At 36.8% G+C, this 25,584-nt stretch overlaps 1 protein-coding gene across 2 annotated transcripts; it reads right to left on the bottom strand.

Annotated features, from left to right (window-relative positions):
* Positions 1-2,423: 2,423 nt before the first annotated feature.
* Positions 2,424-25,361, bottom strand: ncapd3 (non-SMC condensin II complex, subunit D3). 2 transcript variants are annotated; one of them, XM_065254677.2, is made up of 35 exons: positions 25,286-25,361; positions 24,774-24,928; positions 24,466-24,628; positions 24,173-24,348; positions 23,030-23,197; positions 22,794-22,855; positions 22,590-22,677; positions 22,325-22,458; positions 20,885-20,957; positions 20,672-20,797; positions 20,213-20,465; positions 20,029-20,067; positions 19,817-19,936; positions 19,669-19,742; positions 17,970-18,104; positions 17,486-17,706; positions 15,758-15,949; positions 13,219-13,316; positions 12,746-12,855; positions 12,535-12,642; positions 10,971-11,079; positions 10,722-10,823; positions 9,823-10,061; positions 8,884-8,963; positions 8,636-8,773; positions 8,355-8,488; positions 7,317-7,513; positions 7,101-7,211; positions 6,410-6,580; positions 6,215-6,324; positions 5,513-5,580; positions 5,202-5,243; positions 4,559-4,621; positions 3,041-3,098; positions 2,424-2,883 (listed from the first exon to the last, which is right to left on the bottom strand). In XM_065254677.2, exons 1-35 carry the CDS (start codon positions 25,338-25,340, stop codon positions 2,811-2,813), a joined length of 4,245 nt encoding a protein of 1,414 aa, XP_065110749.1. In that variant the 5' UTR covers positions 25,341-25,361; the 3' UTR covers positions 2,424-2,810. The 2 variants fall into 2 exon arrangements, with proteins under 2 accessions (XP_065110749.1, XP_065110750.1); XM_065254678.2 differs by having other exon boundaries at positions 20,029-20,064.
* Positions 25,362-25,584: the final 223 nt, after the last annotated feature.

Raw genomic sequence — 25,584 nt, 5'->3', positions numbered from 1 at the left:
AAAGCAAACTTTATTAAACAGTGATGAAAACAAAGTATTAGTGGCAGAGCATTACAGTTATTGCAGATGGTCACCAAGCAACGTGCAGGAAGTATCGCGATGTTTAGACTATTAAGTTAAACGGTTCGTAATCAAAACATCGCGAGACTTCTACACGTTGTTAGACTAAACTTATATAAAACCTAATGTCATATTACAGCAACAGTTACCAAAATATGTTCATAATATTATCATATATATTCGTCTATAAGCAGTTTAACAAACTTTAATAGTCCACCGCTCATAGGTAAAACTGTTAGCAACTTAAGCTGCGGATTAACTGTGTTACAACATCATATACATCAATCATATACCTAAAAAATGTTCTTGAAAGGCCCACAGAATGACATGCTAGTCAGGTGCAGACTAAATTAACTCATAAAATAACTTACATCGGCATGTTTTGTCTAAACCGGACATCTAAATGACGGTTAAACTCTTCTTCTGGGCTGTTTATGGTTGCGTAGCAACGAAGTGTAGGCTACTTCCGCTCAAGCTGACAGCAGTTCGCGCTGATGTCTCTGAACCTACGATTTCAGGAACATTAAAGGTCTAAGAAAAAGCGAGTAGGTTGCCGAGTCCTTTTAACACTCATATTTGCATTGATCTATGTTTGCAACTCGTTCTTATAAAAAAAAGAAGTGGAGTAAACAAAACCCAAATCATCACAAAATAATTGACCCATAATCAATTAAACGGACAAGCCTGCCGATGACAGTGTACCGCAATCTGAATTGAAAAAATGCTAAATACTGCTAAATAAAATAAAGTCTGCTCTACACTTTTAAAAGTTACAAAAAACGTACTAAAGTTGTCAATGGGGCGGTTCCTTACCCTTGTAAAAAGTACATTAGTACCGAAAGGGGTTCATATTAATTCTTGGCCACAAACACATTAATGTACTACATTTCTTGCAATGATCTGTTAAAATTATATTTGAACAATTGAAAAAAAATAAAGAATTTGTATCTTTTCTACAAAGTATATTTTCTGTACAGATTTATTCACCCGGTTTACTTTAAAACTGTGGTGTCATTTAAATAGCTCCTGTGATTAAAGTTTTTTCACTCTTACTGAGTGGTTTCCCAGACAGGGTTTAGGTTAATCCAGGACTAGGCCTTAATAATATTATGTCATTTAAGAAGTTTTTTCAAACATACCTTACAAAAATATCTTTAGAAAAAAGAAGGTCAAATGAAATATGTTTAAATTTAACAGGACAAGGTGTTTTTAAGTTAAAGCAGCTTAAACGTGCATTTTAGTCTGGGACTAGGATAAGCCCTGTCCGGGAAACCGCCCCTACATGGTTCAAAACAAAGAGCAGTCCTGGATAATGTGCACATTTATATTATACACAAACTATATATACAAGGCTAGGCATCTTCTTGGGCAGAACTCTCAGAACCCTGGTTTTAGGCATCAGAACTTTTGGGCAGCCTCTTTTTTTTAACTGGCCATTGCTTTTGACCCGACTGAATATGATCAGCTCCTGCATCCTTCCACCACTTTCCCTGGAGTGGTACAATTAAGGTCAGACATCATTGAGCAGATGGTTGAGTGGATGGCACCACCTGGCAAAAAACTCAGGTTGTTTCACAGCAAATATAAAATCTCAGTCACTTTGGAGCATTTCTCAGATCAGAAATACATGTTTGAAAACCCTCTGTTCAACCTCCACATTATCAAGTCAGTTGTGCACAACATAAAACAAATTCTCATTGTTTTTAATAAACTGCAAATGCTTGATACAATCATGCAGATGATCAGGTACAATTGTCTGCCGTTTCCAGCATTTTCAATTGTTTCTATCAAGGTCATCAAAATACATTATATTGGTTTTCAGTTAAATAGTCTTACACCTCCAAACATTTAGGAATTAGTTCATCGTACAAGTCATGTCATGCAAAAAGATTCACCTTTGTGCCATTATCTGTTGCTGTAGGCACTTTTTTGGGAACTGAATCGATACATTTCTGTAAAGTGAATCTTGATTTTTTTTTATTTGTTTGCAGAAAAATCAGAAAATACTGACATATATAATTTTAAATTCTTGATATACTGACAACATGGCTATACATTTTAACCGTCATGTTCATAATCAATGACTAAATATTTTGATGAGACTGACATGTTCACTGACGATAAATGTAATTTTGATAGATGAACTAAGGATTTTGAACCAGTTACAGGCTTTTGCATGAAATCCATGATGTGCAGTTTGTACGAATTGAACGAGAAATGCCCGCATTATTTTGCAAATAGAATGATACATTTGAGAAATGCTCTAAAGAGGAGAAACTGTAAACCATTTTATTGGAAAACCTTTTCAATAATGTTCAACTTATGTATGTTCAACATATTACATAGTTTATAAAGGTGTCAGTCAATTACATTTTTCTGTTATTGATGAAAAAACACAAAATAAAACAACTATATTTTTTTAATGTCAATAGCATCATGCTTTAATAGTACATTTTTAATAAGCAAAGCTTACTGAGATTGGTAAACCATAAAGCAAAGCTTAAAACGACACATTTTCATTTAATATTTATGTTTCACTTATCAGAGATTTACAGCACATCATTGCGGTTTAAAAATATAGAGCAGGTAAATCCTACAAAGTATTACCCTTCACTAATAGTTAAGGTAGATGCTTTCCGACAATATAACACACTTTAGAGGAGAATCTGATGAGACATAAAAGGCATTGAAAGTAGTGTCCAACAATACTTCCAAAAAGGAATAGTCATATTACAATATGTGCACGTTTATTACAACCTCTTTCTAGTTCGCGTTTTTTGGACAAGAGGAGATTCCACATTCCACTGCCTAGGCACTGGTTTTCTGGAAAAGAAACAAATAAATGAAAAGGTGCCAAATACCAAGGAAAGCACTTCTTATATGCTGCTTTCATTTCAAGTTTTTTCCACAGATTTTACATAGATTGTTGTAAGTGGAGTTTAAGTAATGGGACATGGTAGTTTAATAGATGTAAACTTACTGTTGCTCAGGTGACATCAGATGTAAAATGCTCTCTTCTTCCTCCACATCCTTATTGCCTGTAACCCAGAGACAAATTTCAATGTTTCAGCTAACCAGTGGTGCAGTCCATGTGACACAGAGGAACTCTATAGCTACAAAATAAATTGTATGTTTCCAACATTTAACTAAAATTCACAGCGATGCCATTTAGAAGAATCACTTTTGGTTCCGCAAAGTTAATCAGACAAAGGCTTTTTCAAATCATTTCATTCTTGCATTTTTATAGTCTAAACAAACCTTTTTCCACTATAAAGAAACTTTTGTGAAACAAAAAGGTTCTTTGGATCAGGGGTTCACATACTTTTCATTTTGCCTCCCACTCAAATAGATTACACCTATCCCAGGACCCACCAACATAATTTTAAAAGAAATAATGAGGAAACACATTTTTTTTCTCTCTTTTATAATCGAGCAGTGTTTATTTAAGTTGCTAGTCATGAATTGAACTAAAGAGTTGACTGCAACACCCATGACCCATCTTATCCCACTATGTGACCCAAAATTAGGTCCCGACACACAGTTTGAAAACCCCTGCTTTGGATGTTAAAGTTTCTTAAAGGACAAGTTCGGTATTTTAGACTTAAAGCCCTGTTTTCAGATTGTTTATGGTGAAATAGAATGGTTTTGACTGAAATTTCGACATTTTCGGCTGCCCTGAGAATTTTCGCGTGTTTGTGTTCCAGCTCAGACCTCTACAATGGGTTTAATGGTGCACTGGAACAATCCTTCCTAAAATGCATTAAACTTTCGTTTACAAAGACGTGAAACTCAACGAGTGGTCAGGGGTGTTCACTGATATGCTCACACAAAAATCGCTGCAAAAGATGCTTTCCAACAGCTGTTTTAGCATTCGTTGTTAACTTGTGGACCTATTTTTCCAAACGCCTCACACCCGTACATTCTTCCGCTTAGAGCTTGAATAATAGACACTCCAGCCCAGGTGGTGGCGCTAATCCGCCTTTGCCAATTGCAAGAATAGAAACAAAGTTCCCGGCGCGGAGTAATACCGTACCTCACAGCACAACTAATACAAGTCAATGGAGTTGGTAAAAACTACGATAAAACCTGTTGGAATGCGTCTTTTGGAGCGATTTTTGTGTGAGCATACCAGTGAACACCCCTGACCACTCGGTGAGTTTCACGTCTTTGTAAACGAAAGTTTAATGCATTTTAGGAAGGATTGTTCCAGTGCACCATTAAACCCATTGTAGAGGTCTGAGCTGAAACACAAACACGCGAAAATTCTCAGGGCAGCCGCAAATGTCGAAATTTCAGTCAAAACCGTTCTATTTCACCATAAACAATCTGAAAACAGGGCTTTAAGTCTAAAATACCGAACTTGTCCTTTAATAGATGGTTCTTCTATGGCATCATGCAGCACTTTTATTTTTAAGAAAACATGACAACTTTCACCGTCCCACTGTAATGAGATTAACTGTAATATGGGATCAATCTCATATTTTATATATTAACATACCTTTTCCAGATTCACTGCAGATAGCACTGACTTGCTCTCCAAATGTCACTTCATTGATGCTCACTAACAAACGCATATAAAAAAATAGAGAAATTAAAAACAGCTAGAGTTTGGCCACAAGCATTTCAGCACAGGCACCTTAATCAACAACCCATTTACTTCTGTGCAAAACAGGATATTAACACTGAAGAAACATATAAGGCATGGCCTAATTTAATTAGCTGGTTTTTAATTGCATCCAAAAAAAAGGCAAACCAAATGGCAGAGCCAGATCTTATGGTGAAAATCTAGGATGAAGCTTTTGTTAATACAGTTTCTGTTTTTAATTTATTTCATAATTTCAATATACGTGAAAGTGACGTGATTATCAAGTATGGTAACCTATACTCGCAATGTGACCTCTGTAGTGATCGGCACCTAGCGATCAACTGGGGAAATGGTGACTTGCTCGCAGGCACATTGTTAATTTTTTGCCGACAGTGAGAATTTAATTGAAGTCCGACTTTCTAATCATTAGGTCACATAATTTATTTGTAAAAAAAGAATAAACACAGAATTATGGAGTAAACTTCATCTGCTAGTCTGAAGATCTTTAAGTCTAAAATATGACACAAAATGAAGGCAAATGGTCAATGAATCTTACCCTGTGGAGTACTAATGGCTCTCCCAGCCTGTTTTGCTCGTCCTGTAAGCATAGAGAAATGTCTTATAAGTCAATCAACTGATAATACGGAGTATTTCATATTAAAATAATAAAACGGTAACAAACAATACAGATACTGGTATTAACTCCGATACAGTTAATGATACTGTCATCCAACAATGTCATTTTAAACAAGCCATTTATATTTAACAGGACATCATAAAAATTTGATACTAATCAGACATAACAGATATATTTAAAAAGAAAACTTCTTATGTAAGAATGATATTAAATAGCTTTTATTAGTTCACCTGTTGAAATCACTGTAAGGGAAGGATGTCTTCTGATAGGAGTCACCATGCCTGCAAAAGTACGTCGCCTACGAGATAAAATTGAAATACAATATTAATATACAATGTTGATATGCACATTAATTTGCTTTATGTTTACACATAGGGCAGGGATGATCAATCATAAAAATGTTTTTAAAAATATATTTATTTGTTGGTTGTAGCAGCATTTTGGGTGGTACCTTGAGAGGTCTGATTGGTTAGCTTTGTAAGTATGTGCGTTCCAGAGTCAAGACGAGAGGAATTAGAGCATTTGTGACCCAGTGTGTGAAAACCCAGCTAAACTAATTTCATCTCATATTTAAACATCAAATGTCAGCTAGACATCATAAAACATCAGTCATATTCTACTATCAGAAATGCTAATAGCTAATTAATGAATGGATGCTTATGATGATTTTTAATATGTGGCCTATTAATGTTCCCACAATGGGAGTTACACTTTCTTTCTTTTCTTTCAAACGCTCTAAAAACTTTTTTAAAAATATCAATTTAAAAAAGGTTTCTCAAAGGGGCAGCAGAGGTGGTAAAATCTGTTAATACAAAACACTTTCTGCCATGCACATAATCATTTCAGGTTCACTTGCATTTGTGCAGAAGCAGATAGAAGCATGTTATATTATTGCCATTACGGAAACACCCTGCCCCTGCTCAGTTCTTTACCTTAAAGCATCAGCAGATTTAGGGGTTTGTGCAGGTCCCTTTGTAGCTTGAGTACGGGTGTCAAAACCTGACTGATTTGCTGCCTGGGCAGGAGAAGCCACAGTGTTACCCTAAAGAGTGAGATAAGGACAGCAATCAAAAGATGCAGTATATAAACCAATGATTGCTGACGTTAGACTGTTGTGTTAGACTGACGTTTCTATTGGGAGATAATGTGAAGCTGGCCAGTTGCTTCTCCATCTGCTGTTCTTCTTGCTGTTGTTTCTGCTTTTCAAAGTGCTTCAGGTTATACTCCACCTCTGCAGCCAACTGTTCATCACCAGCAAACAGCTCCTTAACTTCTGAACGAAAGTCCTGCATGGTAACCTGTCTCGCACAGATTGACACCAGGTTAGTTCCACACAGTACAGCACTGCTACTTGGGCGAAGTGATTAGCGCAACACTGAGCCCAAGTAGCAGTGCTTCGCCTTTTGGGAATATAGTTCCCAGTATGTATACGGTTAAAAGATGGCTGTGTCTCATATGACCTTGTTATTTGTACACGCTGTGACTATACAAATCACAACATATAAATAAGAAAATGTTGGTGTTATTTTGTCACTTATTGGGAGCAGTATGCTAGCCAGAGCCATTTACTTCAAGTCTTTGTGCTAAGCTAGGCTAGCGGTGGGTAAGTCAGATTTGGTATGCACGGAGATGATAAGGGTATGTATGCACTGGGGGATACGGTGAACAAGGTAAAATCCCAAAAAGTCGGCGTGTTCCTTTAATACATAGAACACACATGGAACACAAATCACATTGTATCTGTGATACTAGAAGGTGAAGTAAGGGTGACAGTGCTTCATCAACAACTAAATAAAGTCCCACAGACTTTTGAGTTACCTGTAGGTAGGCCATGAGGTGTTTGATAACAGGTGAGTGATGCTCTTCCAGCATATTCTTCAGACTAATGACGATAGGAATAACATTCTCCACAAAGTTCCTCTTCTGGACCTGCACATGGAATGGACACCAAGTTCAGTGATTTCATTCTTGTTTAGTTTTCACCATTTAAAGAGCCACAACCTTCTAGAGTTCACCAGCATTATGTTTTCTCACCTGTGAGACCAGCTTTTTCTGGGCCACCTGTAAAACAGCTTTAGCCATGGCCATCTCATCCTCCTGAGGTTCCTCTCCTGCTGCTGGGCCACTCATGGCTGTCAGCTTCATCTCCTTCAGGGAGAGGACATCAAATGTGTCGGCAAGCAACTCAGAGCCATCCGAGTCCAGCGGGAGGTCAGAATCAACAAAACTGGCTGGGGAGAGGAACAAATCTGTGAGTGTCACCTGGAGATAATTATATGGCTGTTTCCCACTCTGCTCCTAATCCTATAGCCCTAATTTGAAAAATATTGATCTGTACTTGGAGAACAGATGAAAACACAAGAATCTTGAGATAAAAAATACAGTAACTTAACAATGATGTCCCTGACTGGTTTGTATTGCCATCTGATGTACACTCACCTAAAGGATTATTAGGAACACCATACTAATACTGTGTTTGACCCCCTTTCGCCTTCAGAATTTCCTTAATTCTGGATGGCATTGATTCAACAATGTGCTGAAAGCATTCTTTAGAAATGTTGGCCCATATTGATAAGATAGCATCTTGCAGTTGATGGAGATTATTTGTGGGATGCACATCCAGGGCACGAAGCTCCCGTTCCACCACATCCCAAAGATGCTCTATTGGGTTGAAATCTGGTGACTGTGGGGGCCATTTTAGTACAGTGAACTCAATGTCATGTTTAAGAAATCAATTTGAAATGATTTAAGCTTTGTGACATGGTGCATTATCCTGCTGGAAGTAGACATCAGAGGATGGGTAAATGGTGGTCATAAAGGCATGGACATGGTCAAAAACAATGCTCAGGTAGGCCGTGGCATTTAAACAATTCCCAATTGGCACTAAGGGGCCTAAAGTGTGCCAAGAAAACATCCCCCACACCATTACATCATTGCATTGAGAATTGAACAGGTGTTCCTAATAATCCTTTAGGTTAGTGTATAATGCAAATTGTGTGTACTCTGGCAGTTGTACAGCATTCTGTAACCCTAAATAATCAGGGTATTATAAACGATGTATAAAGCTCTCACCCAGGATATCCTGGCAGAGTTTAGTTGTTATATTGAAGCGTTGCTCATCAGTAAAGTTTTTCAACAGGAACTTGTAAATCCTGAAACGCTTGCCTTGGTTCTGAGGACCTTTCAGAGAAAACCTGCTTTTCTCACTGACAGGAAAAACACAAACAATCGCACACTTAAAGAAACCTAAACATCACAACAGACAACATCTGTAGATCTTTTAGGAATGGAATGACTTTGTCCAAATCTAATCTAAAATCAGAGATTCTATGATGTGGAACTGAAGTACGTACCTCTCACTTTGAGGGAATTTATTATATTTCTTGTGTTTCTCATAGGAGTTGAAGTGAAAAATGCACTCAATGAAGTGCTGGGAAAACATGAGTGGACTCTTTTTAAGCAGGAGATCTACCAGGCAGTACTCACAGAGACTAAAGAACAAAAACAAATGCATTAATCACAATGATGTTCATATTCAAGACAGATGAAATGTGTAAAACAAATTGTGATGAGCTTTAGTGTGTGCTGTTATGCTTTTTACTCTGCAATGGTAGGATCAGGGTCCACGAGAACAACAGCGAAGCGGAAAAACAGTGCACCTTTCCATTTCACATACTCCTCCTGTTAAAGAGCAAAACATTGGTTATGCCACAGTTCATAACAGTAATAGGTAAAAAATGCATTACTTTTATCAGATTACTTTTGCTTTAAAGGAGACATTTCACTTTTTTTAAGATGTAAAAAAAACTTTTTTGTGTCCCCATAGTATATATATATATATATATATATGTGCAGTTCTAGCTCAAAATACCCCACACATCATTTATTAAAGCATGTTAAAAATGCCACTTTGTAGATTTTTGGGTGTGTCCTTTAAAATGCAAATGAGCTGATCTCTGCACTAAATAGCAGTCACGTGGTTGGATAGTGTAGATTAAAGGGTGGTATACCCCATTCTGACATCACAAGGGGAGCCAGATTTCAACAACCTATTTTTTCACATGCTTGCAGAGAATGGTTTACCAAAACTAAGTTACTGGGTTGATTTTTTTCATGTTTTTTAGGTTGATAGAAGCGCTGGGGACCCAATTATAGCATTTAAACATGGAAAAAGTCTGATATGTCCCCTTTAATAATGTAACCAATGATTTCAAGAAAATGAATGCAAATACTGCATTTTGACACATTTTTTATGACTTACTCATGCACACGCTTAAGTTTACAAGCTTACAAGAATAGTTTATTCCCTGTAATGGTGTATTTCATAGTAAGTGTTAAATTACGGAGTACAGGCAATTTTGCAATATGGAACAACTCATTATTTTGAAAGCTGTTATTTTCCATTTTTCTCTATATGCAACTATATGAAAGCCATTCATTGGTTTGTCATTGCAGAAGTGCATTTCTGTGTTTTTGCTAGTATTTATTACAAAATGATGGTCTATCCCTCTATTGTCTGATCACAGATCTATATGTGTACCTGCAGTAAGTTGGTGAGCATAATAAGGGTCTGCTCTCTGACGATGGGCTCTTTGTCTCTCAGGCAGGCTGATATATTGGGGATATATCGAGACACTGTGTTGGTGTAACGCACGCAGAGATCGCACATGACCACCACCACGTTGCTGCGGACAGCTAGCTCTGTGCCCACCTCCAGTTCCCGCGCAAACACCGGCAGATACTTCAACATCAGCTCCTCGTGCTGCAGACATAACTTACCTATAAGACACAAACAGAACAAAATTAAACCAAATTATATGCATTATTACAGACAGAAGACCATGTTTATTTTGAACACACTTACTAGACCAGTTTAAACACAAGTTGTCAATGCAAAATGATTTAGTGTCATCAGGTTGCTGCCAAGATTTTGAATCAAGTCAACAGCTGAATTTCTATGGAAACCCAGCTAAAGTAATATTTGTGATGTACTGTTTTCTAAATAAAATCATCCTATGTAATGTAAAGAACATTCTGTGAAAAATAGCCTTGATATCTTTAATATTGACTGAGTAAGACCATGTCAAAAGTTAAAATCAATGAGTAAAATATGACTGATACCCCAAATCTCATAATTAGACTTTGGCCTGAATTTCAAGTTATACTTGAGCAAATTTACTCATTCATTACTGGGTGAAGTTTACTAAAAAAAAAAGATTCTGCAACATGATGCTACACAAAAACATATCCAAAGAAAGTAACAAATAGGTAAGCGTTTATCATTTGCCTTATAAGCCAATAATAAACTGTATATATAAACCCAAGATTAAAAACAGTAATGAATCTGAGGAAGGGATAGAAAGGTGTCCAAGAGTGTTACAATACATGGTTGTATTGTGGATGGACATAAAATGCGTGTCAGTCTGTAACGTTTCATACCTAATGCAATAACAGCATGTGCTCGGACCACTGTGGGCATGGAATTGGGTTTGAACTGTGACAGAGGCTGACTAGCGGGCAGCTCATCACCTTCAGCATGACCTGAAAAGAAAGCAAGGACACGTGCAGCCTATAAGACAAAAGATTTTACACTAAAGAAAGCAGCATTACTGTAAAACAGATGCAACACTGCATCTCAGTCTGTGCAGATGAAAATGGCCAGACAAAGCTGAAAAATATTTGTCTCACCTTGCTGCTCAGAAGGAGTGAGAATGGACTGAACCAGAAGAAAAATTCTCTTCCCCACTTTAGAAGGGCAATGGAGAGAAGCGACACCGAGTGTAAAAAGATGTTTTACCTGTAATAACAGAATGGATAAGGGTAAAGCCATGTATTTTGTGATGGGAATGGTAATGTGAAGGGCAAACATCCTTCACTGTAACTAAAGCTTTTAAAGGGAACATTTCACAAGAATTAAAAAAAAAAGAGAACAAATAAATCTTTGGTGTCCTCAGAGTACGTATGTGAAGTTTTAGCTCAAAATACCATACAGCTAATTTATTATAGCATGTTAAAATTTCCACTTTGTAGGTTTGAGCAAAAATGTGCAATTTTGGATGTGTCCTGTTCAAATGAGCTGATCTTAGCACTAAATATCAGTGCTGTGATTGGATGGTGCAGATTAAGGGGCGGTATTATCCCCTTCTGACATCACAAGAGGAGCCAAATTTCAATGACCTATTTTTTCTCATGCTTGCAAAGAATGGTTGACCAATACTAAGTTACTGGGTTGATCTTTTTCACATTTTCTAGGTTGATAGAAGCACTGGGGACCCAATTATAGCCCTTAAACATGGAAAAAGTCAGATTTTCATGATATGCCCCCTTTAATAAGTTGTAGTCTCTATAGATTTTATTTGAATGTGTAAATAAATAAGGGTTTTGAAGGGCTAGAAACTACACCAATGGCACTCAATGACTGATCAAATGCAAAAACGGCTATCCAAACAATGTCACTCATCTGCTTTTTTGCCATTTATCAGATAGGTATATGTGACCCTGCCTTTGAAATCCATTGTAAAGTTTTATAATCTAATTATGAGATAAGGAGCATCAAAGTTTGATTTTAATCATTAAAATCACATTACTTTCAATTTTGACATGGTCTTACTCAATATTAAAGACATCAAGGTTATATTTTCACAGAATGCTCTCTATATTATCTAAGTTGATTTTACGTAGAAAACAGTAAAACACAAAAATGACTTTAGCTGGATTTTCACAGGCAATTTCATTTTAAGTGCCTAAAGCCCGAGATACACTGCACGATTTTTGGCTGTCCCAGACGAAAGTTTGCCAATGTGAAACAATCGTCATGATTTCTGTAATCGTGGCTCTTCATCAGTGGTCCTACGTCGTACAGTGAGAGAGGTTCAAAGACGTCCGTTTTTCCGGTCTTATAGCCTACGATAGTTTTCTGACAGTGTCATAAATTCAGCATGAGGAACGCACAGTGTGTTTGGTACTACTACCTGCGTACCAGTATTTGTTTAGCACTAGCACATACTGATGTCGTCACACTAACGTGAGTTGCGGCTATCACAGCCTCCGATTCAATAGGTGTCATCATCGTACAGTCTACATGCTTGTCGTACTAAAGTTTAAATGATCCATGTCGCACAGTGTGATAATGTAATGATCGTATAGGAGTGAAAAAATCCTGCAGTGTATCCCGGGCTTAGAGAAGGTGAAAAATCATAATAAAAACTTTAATTATGACTTGAAGGACATAAAGTAAATATGAGCTGTGTACCAGGAGATCTACATTGATGTTCTCAGCTCCGTTCTCATTTAGAATGACACTGGACAGATATGCCTCACAAATTGAGACCAGCTCTCCACAGAAACGATCCAGAAACCTCTGAAACACACACACAGAGAGAGAGAGCAAGCATGAGAGAAATAATTAAAATAGTGTAACTGTGACACAGCATGTTAAGACATTCCTGCTTATGTGATCTTACCAGTGTGTCCTGTGCATTCTCTGATTTTCCAAATCTGAGCAGAGTATCCACACAGGAACTTATAACCTCCAAAGGCAGGCTAAAAGTCTTCAACCAGCCTATCAGATCATCTACATATAAACAAGTATATGAAAAATACACAGATGTGTTATTTTTACGGTTTATTAAACATTGTAAACTGACCAAGATCTGTTTGTCAGGGACCGATCGACCAAAACGCTTTTTAAAACATATGGGCGGTTGCATAAAACTTTAAGACTAGTCTAAAAAGTTAGTCATGAATTTTTTTCTTCAACACCAATCATAACTGTTTTAAGTATGTTACATAGAAAGGAAGATTGGTCTAATTTAAATCCAAATAATAAGACTGATTAGCCCTAACTAATTGCTAGTTAGTAAGAATCATTCTTAAGACGCAGTCACAGCTATGTTTATGCAACTGGCCACAGGTGTAAACAGGGCTTAACACTCACCCACTACTCTGCTCTTGGTGTCTTCGTTGAGATTAGAAGAAATGTCACCCATAACGCTCAAGATATGGCAGGTCATTGAAACTGAAGTAACTGGTGAGCTGAAAACAATTCATAAAAAAAAATTAAATACACCAAGAAGGTACAGTACAGACACACCTCCAAAACAAAACAAGGAAACTAAACATATGCAAAGCAAGACACACTGTGCACTGTCAAAAGTACATCAGTAAAACCCTAAATTATTTTACATAAAACAAACATTTTAACTTTTATTTGTAGGCTTGCAGCACAATACGCTTGTTTTATGCTAAGCAAACCTACAGCTAAACATTGTGCTTAAACAAAAACAGTGTTTCTGCAACACAGAAATTTCTATGGAGACATCATTTCTTTCAATAGCAAAAAAATTGACAAAAACAGAAATTAGCAAATGAGAATAAACTACTGTTGTGAAAATCACATTTGCATCCAAATGATGTTTAACATACACAGACCATAACCCACAGACCATAAACCACTTAAAATGTCTGAAATCAGTCAGATTCACTGCTTCTACACACAGGGTTCCTACAGGTTTCTTCAAGTTAAATTCAAGTCTTTTTAAGACCTTTTTAAGACCATTTCACGTCCCTACCAGCAAAGAAAAACTAAAATACTTAAACTTGTGTTCATTTATTTTTCCGATGTGAAATGGGTTAAAAGATGATAAGCCATGCAAGTGTGAAAAAATTTTTTCAGTAGGCCACAAGAAAGTTTGCCAAACAATGTTAAGTTGTTAAGGAATTTCTGAGATTTTCTTTGATTTTTCCCACTTCTCCTTTGCCTGTTGCTGTGTTGTGTTGCAGTCTATGATTGTGGTGATCTTCATTTACTGAAGGTATCACGTGTTTGCAGTATTTTGTACTGTGACCCGGGACTGTGTTGCGTTCTCAATTATTGGATCCGCCACTCTTTATTTATACTACTTTATTAAACAAACAGAGATGCAAACACATGTATGTTCAAAAAAGAGAAAGGTAATCTAAGCCCTCACACCCAGGCAAATATCCAGATACTTAGGCTACATTGCCACAGACCCCTGCCATCAACCTAGGTATATACTGTAGAGAAAAATGAAATTCGAAAATCAAAAGACGCCGACATTAATTTGGAATATTCAATTTCATTTTTTATGTTAAACCAAAACTCTTATTGAACTATCTAGCACTTCTTCTTGCTTTACTCCTTCTTTCTCTTCTTCCTGGCCACCTCCTGCAACGTATCCAGGGCCTTCCATCTGGCTGCATTCATTTATATTAATTTCACATTATATTTCATAAATCCAACCATAAATGAACAAAGCTGACAATGTTTGTCAAAGCATCACAAAACACTTTACTGTTTTTGCACTGACATATGAAGCAATACTTGTGTAGATGACCCCTTTTATCAAACTCTTTTGAATACAATAATATGTATAGTATATTAATGATAGAAAGTGCAGGTCTAGAGATTATAAATGTAATCGGTGTGTTATGGTTTATGTAGTTTTCTTTCCTTTTTTAGATGGAGCAGAAGCAGTAAAAGTGCCTCTTTTAATTCCTCTCTTGCAGATTAAAAGAGCTTAATCCACTTATTATTTTAGATTCAAAAGTCTACTTGCTGTCCCAGTGACTGGTGACTTTATATTAGAGTTTTGCGTTTTTTATATCTAGAGTCAGCTTGAGCTTTGCTCGTGCAATGGGCTTAATTAACATTCACATTGCTTTTTTGCTACCATCTTTGTGATCTTTGAGCAAACTTTTTAGATATAAAAAGATGGTTCATTAATAATTACATTATTAAACAAAGGGACGGAGAAAGAAAGTGCAGCGCGTGGTCGTGACTTTCAAACCAAGCCAGTTGTTATCGCAATAGAAACGGAGGCACGCAGCTTGAAACTGCACGTGAACATTATATTAGCGCTGACTGACTCTGATCACGGCCGTTTTCCTATCGCCTCGGGTTTTACACATAATGTTAATCGGACCCGGTCCTCCGTGAAAACCTCTATGCATACAACTCTGCTCAAGTTCAGAAACATGTTACGCTGAACTCGCTTCATGTCGCACCCAATTCATCGAGAAACAGAGAGCATGTGAACGTACAGCAGACTCATCGGGAGAGACACGATGTGCTCGCAACCAAAATGCCATTAATAATAAAAAGGCGCAGGCGCTGAAAAGCGATGTGTTTGCATCCCTGATTTAATCAAAATGTGGTTGACAAAGAAACTTTAAGGAAAAATACAATATGGAGAAGTTACATACAGCACAATTTTTAAGACCCAGACATCAAAATTTAAGACTTTTTTTAAGTCTTTTTAAGGTATTATTTCCAAATTCATAAATTCAATGCTTTTAAGGCTTTTTAAGACCCCGCGGGAACCCTGTACACAACAGTACCGGTCTGATTCCACAGACATTGTAAGCCATGTAACATTTTTTTTATATTGGCAGCCAAATAAAATGCAGTGCATTGTGCAACAGGCCATTCCATAAAGTTGCAATGTATAACAAACCTGACTGTCTTCTCCCAGGTCTCTAACACGGTGCTGTAATTGAGTTTAGGAGAGCAGCTTGCAATTTTGGCTAAGAGCAGCCAGGCGGCAGCAGCCCTCTCTCCCTCTGTGTGCGAGAGCAGACCGTTCACAAAGGCAGGAGTAAACTTCTGCTGGGGAGACCACACGCTGAAAGCCTTGCTGAAATACCGGCTACAGAAGAGTCAAGAGAAAATATGGAAAAAACAGAATGAACAAACTTGTTTGTAAGATATGATGAGAACAGATATGACTCACACTATAGAACATGGTGTTCTCTATTTCAGACTAAAAGATTCACGCAATGTCCTAACCCCGAGAAAAGCGACAAGTATCATCAATTTTTCTATTTTTAAAAGAATAAGCAACAATTCAAGTTCTCAAGGAACACATACACTGGTAAAATGTATAAATACAAATAGAGGAAATGAAAATTAAGAAGTAAGGAAGAATAGTGTGCTCAGTCTAACCATTTTTATTGTGTATTGCACGTGTTTATTCTTAGTTTTTTTTTTTTAATAATGGTGTTTTTTTAAATGTAGTATTCTAGGCTACAGTCTTTCTACATTACTTTACTACTGTTTTTGCATTTAATAGTGTTCCAAAACTTTCCATAATTTAGATAATAGCGTTAAAGTTAATTCTGTTGCATATCACTTAATAAAAAATGCTTATTTATAGTAAAAATTTGTTTCAAAAAAAGTTTCATTATTTATTGGTTTGTAGTCAAACTCAAAATCTTAAAGGGATAGTTCGGCCAAAAATGATATTAAACCCATGATTTACTCACCCCCAAGCTGTCCGAGTTGCATATGTCCATCGTTTTTCAGACAAACACATTTTCGGATATTTTAGAAAGTGTTTTAGATCTTTCAGTTGATTAAATGTAATGTTACGAGGTCCACCCATAGTCCACGACCTTCAAGTCCAAAAAAAGTGCGTCCATCCTTCACAAAATAAATCCAAACGGCTCCAGGATGATAAACAAAGGTCTTCTGAGGGTAATCCGCGCTGTGTTGTTGTAAAAATATCCAGATTTAAAACTTTATTAACGAAAATAAATACCTTCCGGTAGCGCTGCCATCTTTGTCGCGTCCGCATTCAGGATGAGAGCTTACGCAGCTTACGGAGGCTACTCTGCTGCTGCCCTGTGCCCACGCCCTCCCAATTTGTCATACGTCACTAGGAAAAGTGCGTACACTACGCTAATACTCTCTCCTGAATACAGAGGAGTCTAAGATGGCGGCGCTACCGGAAGGTAGTTATTTTCGTTAATAAAGTTTTAAATATGGATATTTCTACAACAACACCGCGTGGATTACGCACTTTTTTTTTACTTGAAGGTCGTGGACTATGGGTGAACCCCGTAACATTACATTTAATCAACTGAAAGATCTAAAATATTTTCTAAAATATCCGAAAATGTGTTTGTCTGAAAAACAATGGACATATGCAACTCGGACAGCTTGGGGGTGAGTAAATCATGGGTTTAATATCGTTTTTGGCCGAACTATCCCTTTAAATTAATGAAACTAAAAAGTCTAATATTAAAACAATTATACAAAACTTTTCCATTTTCAGTTTTCATTCAGAATGCATACAGAATTTTCAAGATGCATTTCGGTTCAAAATTTTCCTTTTGGTGAATCACTGGAAGAAATGAAACTGACCATGTCACTCCTGACCTTAAAAAAAATATGTGTTACTGACCTGAGGTCTTCACACTTTTCACACATTAGACCCAGCAAGTCCCAGGCAAGCCTCTGTGAGGTGTCGTTATGATGATATTTGCCTTGACTTTTAATGTGTGTAAGGATGACAAGGTCCAGGCACTCTAGAGCCTTTTCCTGCACAGAGCTCTCAGAGTCAATGACAGCTGGCAACACTCCTCTCAGCCACGCCTCCTGCACATCCACATTGTCAGACAGAGCCTAGTTATAAGATGATTGAAAGAAATAAGTTTATTATGGGATGCTGGGGGGCACACAATTGCATTTCATATTATAAAACCTAGGGTTTTAGGGATAAAGCAACCACAGGCTATGTTTTATATAAATTGGATTTCATTTGTGTATTTGCTGATCATGGTACGCAATGGAACTACTACTATTAATCTCAAAGGGATAGCTCACCCAAAATTAAAAATTAAGAATTAGAAGCAGCATCTAATGTGGAGTGATGAGAAGGCACTCACAGCGAGGAGATCCATAAGGCACTGCATGGCTTTCTTCTTTACTGAGACAGCAGGATCCCTGCAACGATCTGACAGGATACTTAGGTTCTCTGCACTGCATGAGATCACCCCATGCTTCAGCAGACTCATGACAGTCTACACAAACACACAAAAGACAGACAATGCATTTTCAGTGTCTGTAAATTATGGACAACACAAACAGTTTAAAAGTTTTGATTTTAGGACACCGTAGGGCTGTGTGGAATGTGACATAGGGATGCACCGATAGGATTTTTTTGGGCCGATACCGATTTAAACAGACAACTTCTGGCCGATACCGATATTAAACACTTGTATACAATACTATACAGTTGGTCTATTTGCTAGTTTATTTCTGCATCAAATTATTTTTACTGAACATGGATTTGATCTAATTAACATTCAACTGACCAACATAATAAGAGAGACACAAATTAAGCTAAAACAAATATAATAAGACAGCATGACAACCTTCAAAGGTGGTTTTTGCTGTTCAGCATTTATTTTATTAACAACATTAACTCGGTTTTTTACATATAATGGATTTCTTTATGCAGTTAATTAATAGGCCGATACCGATTGTTTTTCTCGTGCTATTGCCGATATGCCGATGGTTTCAAATTCATCAAAAATCGGCCGATAAATATCGGCGGCCGATACATCGGTGCATCACTATTATGTGACATAATCTCAGACAACCACATGTTTGTCCTGTGACAGCTGAGCCAGCTGGTTGCAATTCGCAATTTCACCACTAGATGCCGCTAAAATCTACAAACAGTTGAACCTTTAAAGGCAGGGTATCTGATTTGATCCAGAAACATTTTTAGTTATACTGGTTAAAAGGCTATTCAGCAGTCACTATGTTAAGTTGTTTAAATGTGTTTTATAAATATATGTCATCTGTGAAAGGTGTAGGACCAAAAAATGTTCAACAAATCATTGAACTTGGACCGAACGCAATAATTGGACGCATGCAATTTTTGCCCCCCATTTGTGAACGTGTTTTGCATATGCCACTGCTTAACAGGTTTACGCAGACACCATACGTTATCAGTGCGTTAGCGTGAGCTCGCCTCCCGTCTGTAAACAACTGAATGGCAACTTTCCTGCTGAATTGACAACCTGAACAGAAATAGTTTTTTGGAAACAACAAGAGAAAATGTCTGAATCAGCAAAGAGCAAAAACCCAAATTAACATCGGTAACTTTACTGCTTTACCACGATATGCAAACAGCTGCGGGAGGCAAAGGGTCTGAAAGGGTCGTTGCACCGTTTATTTTGGTAAGGTAGGTACGTGATATGATTGTATTTAAATGGATTCAGATATTACTATGATGAAACATTGTGTTGTTTATGAAGTTTATGTTCCTTTAAAATTAGCGTAACGACATACTACTATGTCTACAGCACCGAAAACGTGCTTTAACCAATTCCAATTAAATTTTGTGTGCATTTTTTTGGCAATGATTTTCACCTTGTACTGCAAAGTTTTCTCACTGGTAAAGGATACATGGGATGGGGCGTGGCTTTGTATGCCGATTTGAATTGAGGGTGGGATCGTGATTTCAGTGCTAGTGTGCTACTGTTAGCATTTTTCAAAATCAGATACCCTGCCTTTAACATAGAACTGCTCGTATTTTCTATTTCTATTTACAGATCTAAATAGTGAGATTTTTACCTCCAATGCACTTTTCCTTGCATTTGTTTTTGGGTCACTGACATGCTTTTTAAAAAGAGTCACAGTGTCATCATCTAAAAAAAAAAATGAAATAAAGAGTCATACAAAAATACAAAATACATTTAAAACTGTTTGAGTTAAACCTTACTCTGTAAGGATGCACTGATGTCACTCCTACGGGTCGTGGTGATGCTTTTGTGTTTTGTGAGTTCAATGGTTCTGAAGGTCATGGCCGTTTTCTGACCCGTCTCCCCTCTCTTCAGAGTGTCTGAGAAACACAACAACATACAACACATTATACAACCACTGCCTTTCATAACGCTCCTCACTAATTGCATTTTAGACACTGAAATGTCTTACGTTCAGATCGACCTGTCTCCAGCATAGTCTGAGAACCTGCTGAGAAAACAATTAGCTCCGTAAGTACTCAAAACATATTGATTGGAAATCTAAAAAATAAGTATTGTACAAAGGATCAGTCGAATACAAAGAATCAGTCATATACAAAACATGCCATAAGTAGCTGTATAGTCATGAAACATACTGTTGGAGAAGAGCTCATGGACACATTTCGTGGCATTCTGGGAGCGTAGCTCCAGACACTGGGCAAGGCAGTGCAGCGCGTGACCTCTGACCGAGGGCGAGACGTCGTTACGATGACCGTAAACTATGTTGTGCACTAGGAACCTGTGAGACAAATACACAGCCAACCCGGGGTCCACAGTGTCATCCACGTCCCTTTCGTCCTGCTCCAGAAGAACCATGGCCACATCCAGCGCAAACATTCGGAAGGCAACCTAATTGTAGAGATTAATATTTTAAGTAAGGAGGGTAGTCGTGCATATTATAAAAATCATGGTCATGATATGAATAAACTACAAAGTACAGTTTTACAACGTTTTCCATTTTGGCAACAATGTCGCTAATTGATTTGAGTGATGCCTCAGCCACCCCCTAGGTGTCAGAAAAGACTGACTATACGAGGGTCAGTCATACACCTCACCTTGTTGTTTCGAGAGTAGTTATGAATCCACTTAACAAGAGCTGCATAGTCCTGACACGGCATCTTAGCCATCAGCTTCCCGACAGCCTGTGCTCCACTGGTTCGATATTCAGACTTCTCGACCATCTTAAACACACAAAAATCCAACAATAAATAAAAAAAATTAAAAAAGAGTTAATACGAGTGTGTAAGAAGACATATATAATTCCATACCTGATGACAGATGTGTTGCACAAGAATTCGTAAAAGTGGCAATGTGGCTTCCCTCTGCTCATCAACGATATGACTACAATGCAGAACACACACCACTGATTCTTGAAACTTTGGCAAAAACATGTCCCACTAAGAAAAGTGCTAATTCTGTTGGAAATTAATAACATTTTCATGAAGAAAAAGAATCAATGTTATAATCAGGGGGTCCTTTGCACATATGTAAGGTTCTTTTATAGGTTTATTTTAATTTATTAATTTAATGATTATATGCTGGCCCATTGCCTAATCAGCTGTCCTCGGTTAAGAGATAATCATTTCAACTTGATTAAAAAACCCAAAAGTAATAATTTAATTGAATAATATATTTACCACATGAAAGAGTACATTGTAATATGCATTAAAAACTACAAACAGTAAAATCAGTGAGTTTTGAACAATATTTACTATTATTTTGTGATTGTTAAAAATGTGTCCCACATATTTGTCACCACCGTCAGATATTTATAAAAAGCAATAAAATTAGACAACTACAGGGTCAACTGCATTCCTGAGGACACCCTTTTCAAACCTTTAGCTCTACTGCATGCTTCAAGATCACTCAAGCTCTTTGCTTTTTTCTCTTAAACTTGTTTTGGACACTGCTACGGTGACAACCATAACATGTCAACACCGTCATCTTTGTAAAATAAATATTAGATTAGATTATGAAATAAATTTATCATTTTTAAAAAGAGGTCTGAAGTAGCTAGCAACAGAGGGGAAACAAGATGGCGAATGTGAACAACTCATCTATTTTTTTATCTATTTTAGGTTTTTGTCACCACCGTCAGATGTCACCACCGTCAGGTTTTCTGTCTTTTCTGTCAGGTTTTATGTATTTTAGGAAGTTATGATTTGATATTTGTTCACCACAGTGCTCAGGATTGTTATTTTTTGGACCAAATATTTACATAAAGTTTAAGCAAGAAGCCCTTGACTTGAGTGGTATACATTTTGGAATAATGAGGCCAATGTCAGCACCATCAGATTAATGTCGCCACCGTCAGATGGAGTGCTTAAAATATGATTCTTCAGTGCTGTTGAGTTATTAAATTAATAGTCTCTATTAATACAAAAATATGTTTATTAAATAAAAAAACATTACTTTTTCTATTTAGGCTTAAAGTAAATTTTGTATGAGTAATAACTGGGAAAACACCTATTTTATGAAAAAAAAAAAAAAAAATACAAACAGCGGTAGTTGCACCAGTAAATTGCTGAACAGCCAAGACCTTGGTCTATAATGATATACCTTCAGATTTTGTAATTTAACTAACTTTTTTTCAAAATTTAAACCTGTTTTATCCAAATTCCCAAGAATCACTGACACAATTCACAGACTTTAAAAAAAATCCTTAATTACAAATTAAGAGACTTAACATAGGGAAAACAGTTACTTACCTAATAAAACGGATAGCCTGGTCTCTGGCACTGTGAACTGCCTGAGATGAGGCAAGAAGACACGGCTTTGACCGCTCTTGTGTTTTCATCATCAAAATCACATACAGAAGCTTTCGAAACACTCGACGACGGCACTGTAAAACACAATAGCCACAACAATATATTTAAGTGATGTACCGTAATATACATGCAACCATGTTTAAAAGTGGTCATCATACCAACATTTTACTTAAAAAGCATCATCAAAGCTTTACATAACTCCCACCTCATCTCCTTCACCATGAATGGCTGAGCAGAGAATTCCCAGTCCATGATAGGCCAGCTCAGGTAAGCTCTCTAACTGGTCAACATTTCTTTAAACAAAGAAAAACAAAAGTGGCATTGTTGATTTAAGTCATGTAATTATGAGAAAGCCGAGTGATACAACCATTTATCTTTTCTTTGTTTTACACATTTTGTTTGTTTATACCTTTCCTGAGAGAATGACAGATCTCCGATGACCGGTTCAAAGTTTGTAAGTTCAGTGAAAAGCTGTAAGCAAATAGATAATACATAGATATATATAAATTAGGATGATCTTAAATGGAATGAAAAGGAAAAAAGCTGTATTTTCGATTTATTATTAAACTATTTCATAGCCCACGATAACCCCAAAACTATTAAAAGAGGTCTGCATGTTGAAAGTTGCTTATACAGTTGACTGACCTGAACACAGCTGTCAGTACTCTGAGGTTTGTCTTTAAGAGAAAACTTCTCTAAAAGTCTCAGGAGTGCACGAACCAGCATCACAATATCTTCTCTTATTTTTAGCAAGTCCTGTGCAGAAAAGTACATCGCCTCCTCTTCATCATCTTCATCACCGTCAATTTCCATCTGTTGGGAAACAAAAACCACAATATATTAGATAACGTTGTTGTTTATCATTTACATTTTGCACACATTAGGGACACTCCACTTTTTTTTTAAATAGGCTTATTACCCCTATTCAGCCAATCTCTGGGTCTGGTGGTACCACTTTTAGCATAGCTTAGCATAATTCCTTAAATCTGAATAGACCATTAGCATCGCGCTCAAAAATAACCAAAGTTTTGATATTTTTCCTAGTGACCAGCTACAGTGAACTTTGGCACTATTACTAGTATCTGCAACGGAGGTTGAAATACATTAAAACCTATTTACATCAATTTTGGTTCCTTGTGCTATGGATTTGCTAAAGGTTTAGGCCCATGGTAACTTTTAATAGCTGGAGACTATTTTAGGGCACTGCTTAATAGCATTGTTCCGAAGATCGGCTGAATGAATCGCAAAAACGGTAAAACTCAATTATTTAACTCTAGGGGAGTTGGAAAATAAGTATATTTTTACAAAAGTGGAGTGTCCCTTTAATGCGAAAAAATGAATATGAAATATATTTAGAGTGATCGTTCACCCAAAAATGAAAATTATCTCATTATTTTCTCAATCTCATGTTGTTACAAACCTATATAAATGTCTTTGTTCTGATGAACATGAAGGAAGATATTTAAAAAAAAAAAATGTAACCAAACCAATCAGAGACCCCATTGACTACCATAATAAAAAAGAATACCATGGAAATTATTGGTGCTCATGATTGGTAGAGTACAAAAATCCCTCAAAATACCTTCTCATGTTCATCAGAACAAAGACATTTATACATGCTTGTAACAGCATGAGGGTAAGTAAATGATTTGGGGTGAACTATCCCTTTAACATGTTTATTTTTGACACCAGTAACAAATATTTTTTATACAAATTTCCTATGAAATTCCAATGTTCCTATGTAACAAATACTTACAATGCCACATTATAAAAAAAAGGAAAATGTACCTCCTCTGACACTTTTTTGGGAGGTTTGGATCGTTTGCCACTTTTTGGATCACCCTGGGAGCTTTTTACTGAATCTTTTTTTCGTTTCTTGCCAGAGTCTTGTGGCCAGCATTTCAGTGGCATGTTTAGACAGGTGTCAAAGAGGATTTGATGATACACTTTATTCGCAACACTCCCTAAAGATAAACAAAAAAGCAATTAAACAAATAAAACAGGGTGTCTATTGCCCACCTTAATAACAATTTTTTTTAATAATTTGCAAATTTGGCCTAATGTGGGGTTTAGAATCTGACCTGGTATTTTCAGCAGCAACAAATACAGAGAAGCTGCCTGTAGACCACACTGTCTCTGCTCAAGACTGGGACTTTTGACTTTAGCACTAAGAATGAAATAGGAAAGAACAGCCACCAAAGCTTTTGGAGAGACACCATTCTCACCAAACACCACCCAGATGCTCTAAAGAGTAAAAACACAATTAAGAAATCATAAACAGGAAACATGATCATTAGGTCTCAAACTAAGTCAGTTTAATACAGTAAAACACTTAGGTAGAGGTAGGAACATAATTGTATCGCAACATCATAACATGTTATAGTTATACCTGTGTGTTGTCATCATTATCATCAGTGGAGAAGGGCAGCAGTTGCATGTAAACAGTTTTGAAAACATCAGGATTTTCCTTTATCTCCTCCTCAAGAACAGGGTCAAGAGGGTCTGTGTGGGTAAACTCAAAATCCCACACTGCATCCACCCAGGCTGAAACATGTCCACAAATTATAAGCTTTAAACAGTGTATAATGATGATGCTTTAAAACTTGCTATCTGTTCTTTTCGAAAAAAACAACACGATAAAACTTGATCGATGTTTTAAAAAAGTCTCCGTTCTCTGTTTTAGTCAAACATAAAGTTAAATTTTTCGTTTAAGGAAACACAATAAACGGCACGTTTAACAATCCATGGGCTGAGCTAAGCAAAACAAACCGACCCCCGGAATGACAGCGGCAGATTTAGTTCAAAATATTTAGGGTTTACTAAAGCAATACACTCTGTACATTTAAAAACCGTTTAACAAATGCTCTTAGACCATATTTTGATAATAAAGTAAAGCAATACCTTTAGACACGCTGTTTAATTTTAATAACTGAAACGCGCGTATTAGCTCCATCATTCGTTCAAAATAACGCGCCAACGCTGCTCGCTGGACAGAACATGTCCCAGTATGCACTGCGGCTCAACCCGGAAAATAACTTTACAAATCCTACTACGACTAAGGCTATTTACAATGAATAAGAGCACACTGTTTGTGCCTCATAAACCATGCTCGACTTTTAATAGGAAATCAATTAAAACATATTTGTTGCAAAAAAAAGATAATTTCATTAATACATTTTACAGATTTTATTGAAATTTAC

The sequence above is a fragment of the Paramisgurnus dabryanus genome, chromosome 4, assembly GCF_030506205.2.
Source record: "Paramisgurnus dabryanus chromosome 4, PD_genome_1.1, whole genome shotgun sequence".
In the NCBI taxonomy this organism is placed as follows: Eukaryota; Metazoa; Chordata; class Actinopteri; order Cypriniformes; family Cobitidae; genus Paramisgurnus; species Paramisgurnus dabryanus.
This window is presented reverse-complemented; position numbering and strand designations above follow the sequence as displayed.

Excerpts from the sequence above, each read along its gene's own strand:
- ncapd3 (XM_065254677.2), bottom strand. The coding sequence starts at position 25,340 with ATGATGGAGCTAATACGCGCGTTTCAGTTATTAAAATTAAACAGCGTG. Across the intron at positions 20,958-22,324 it reads CAGGCTATCCGTTTTATTAG|TCATATCGTTGATGAGCAGA; the intron begins GTAAGTAACTGT and ends TCTGCATTGTAG. Across the intron at positions 12,643-12,745 it reads AGAATGCACAGGACACACTG|AGGTTTCTGGATCGTTTCTG; the intron begins GTAAGATCACAT and ends TGTGTGTTTCAG.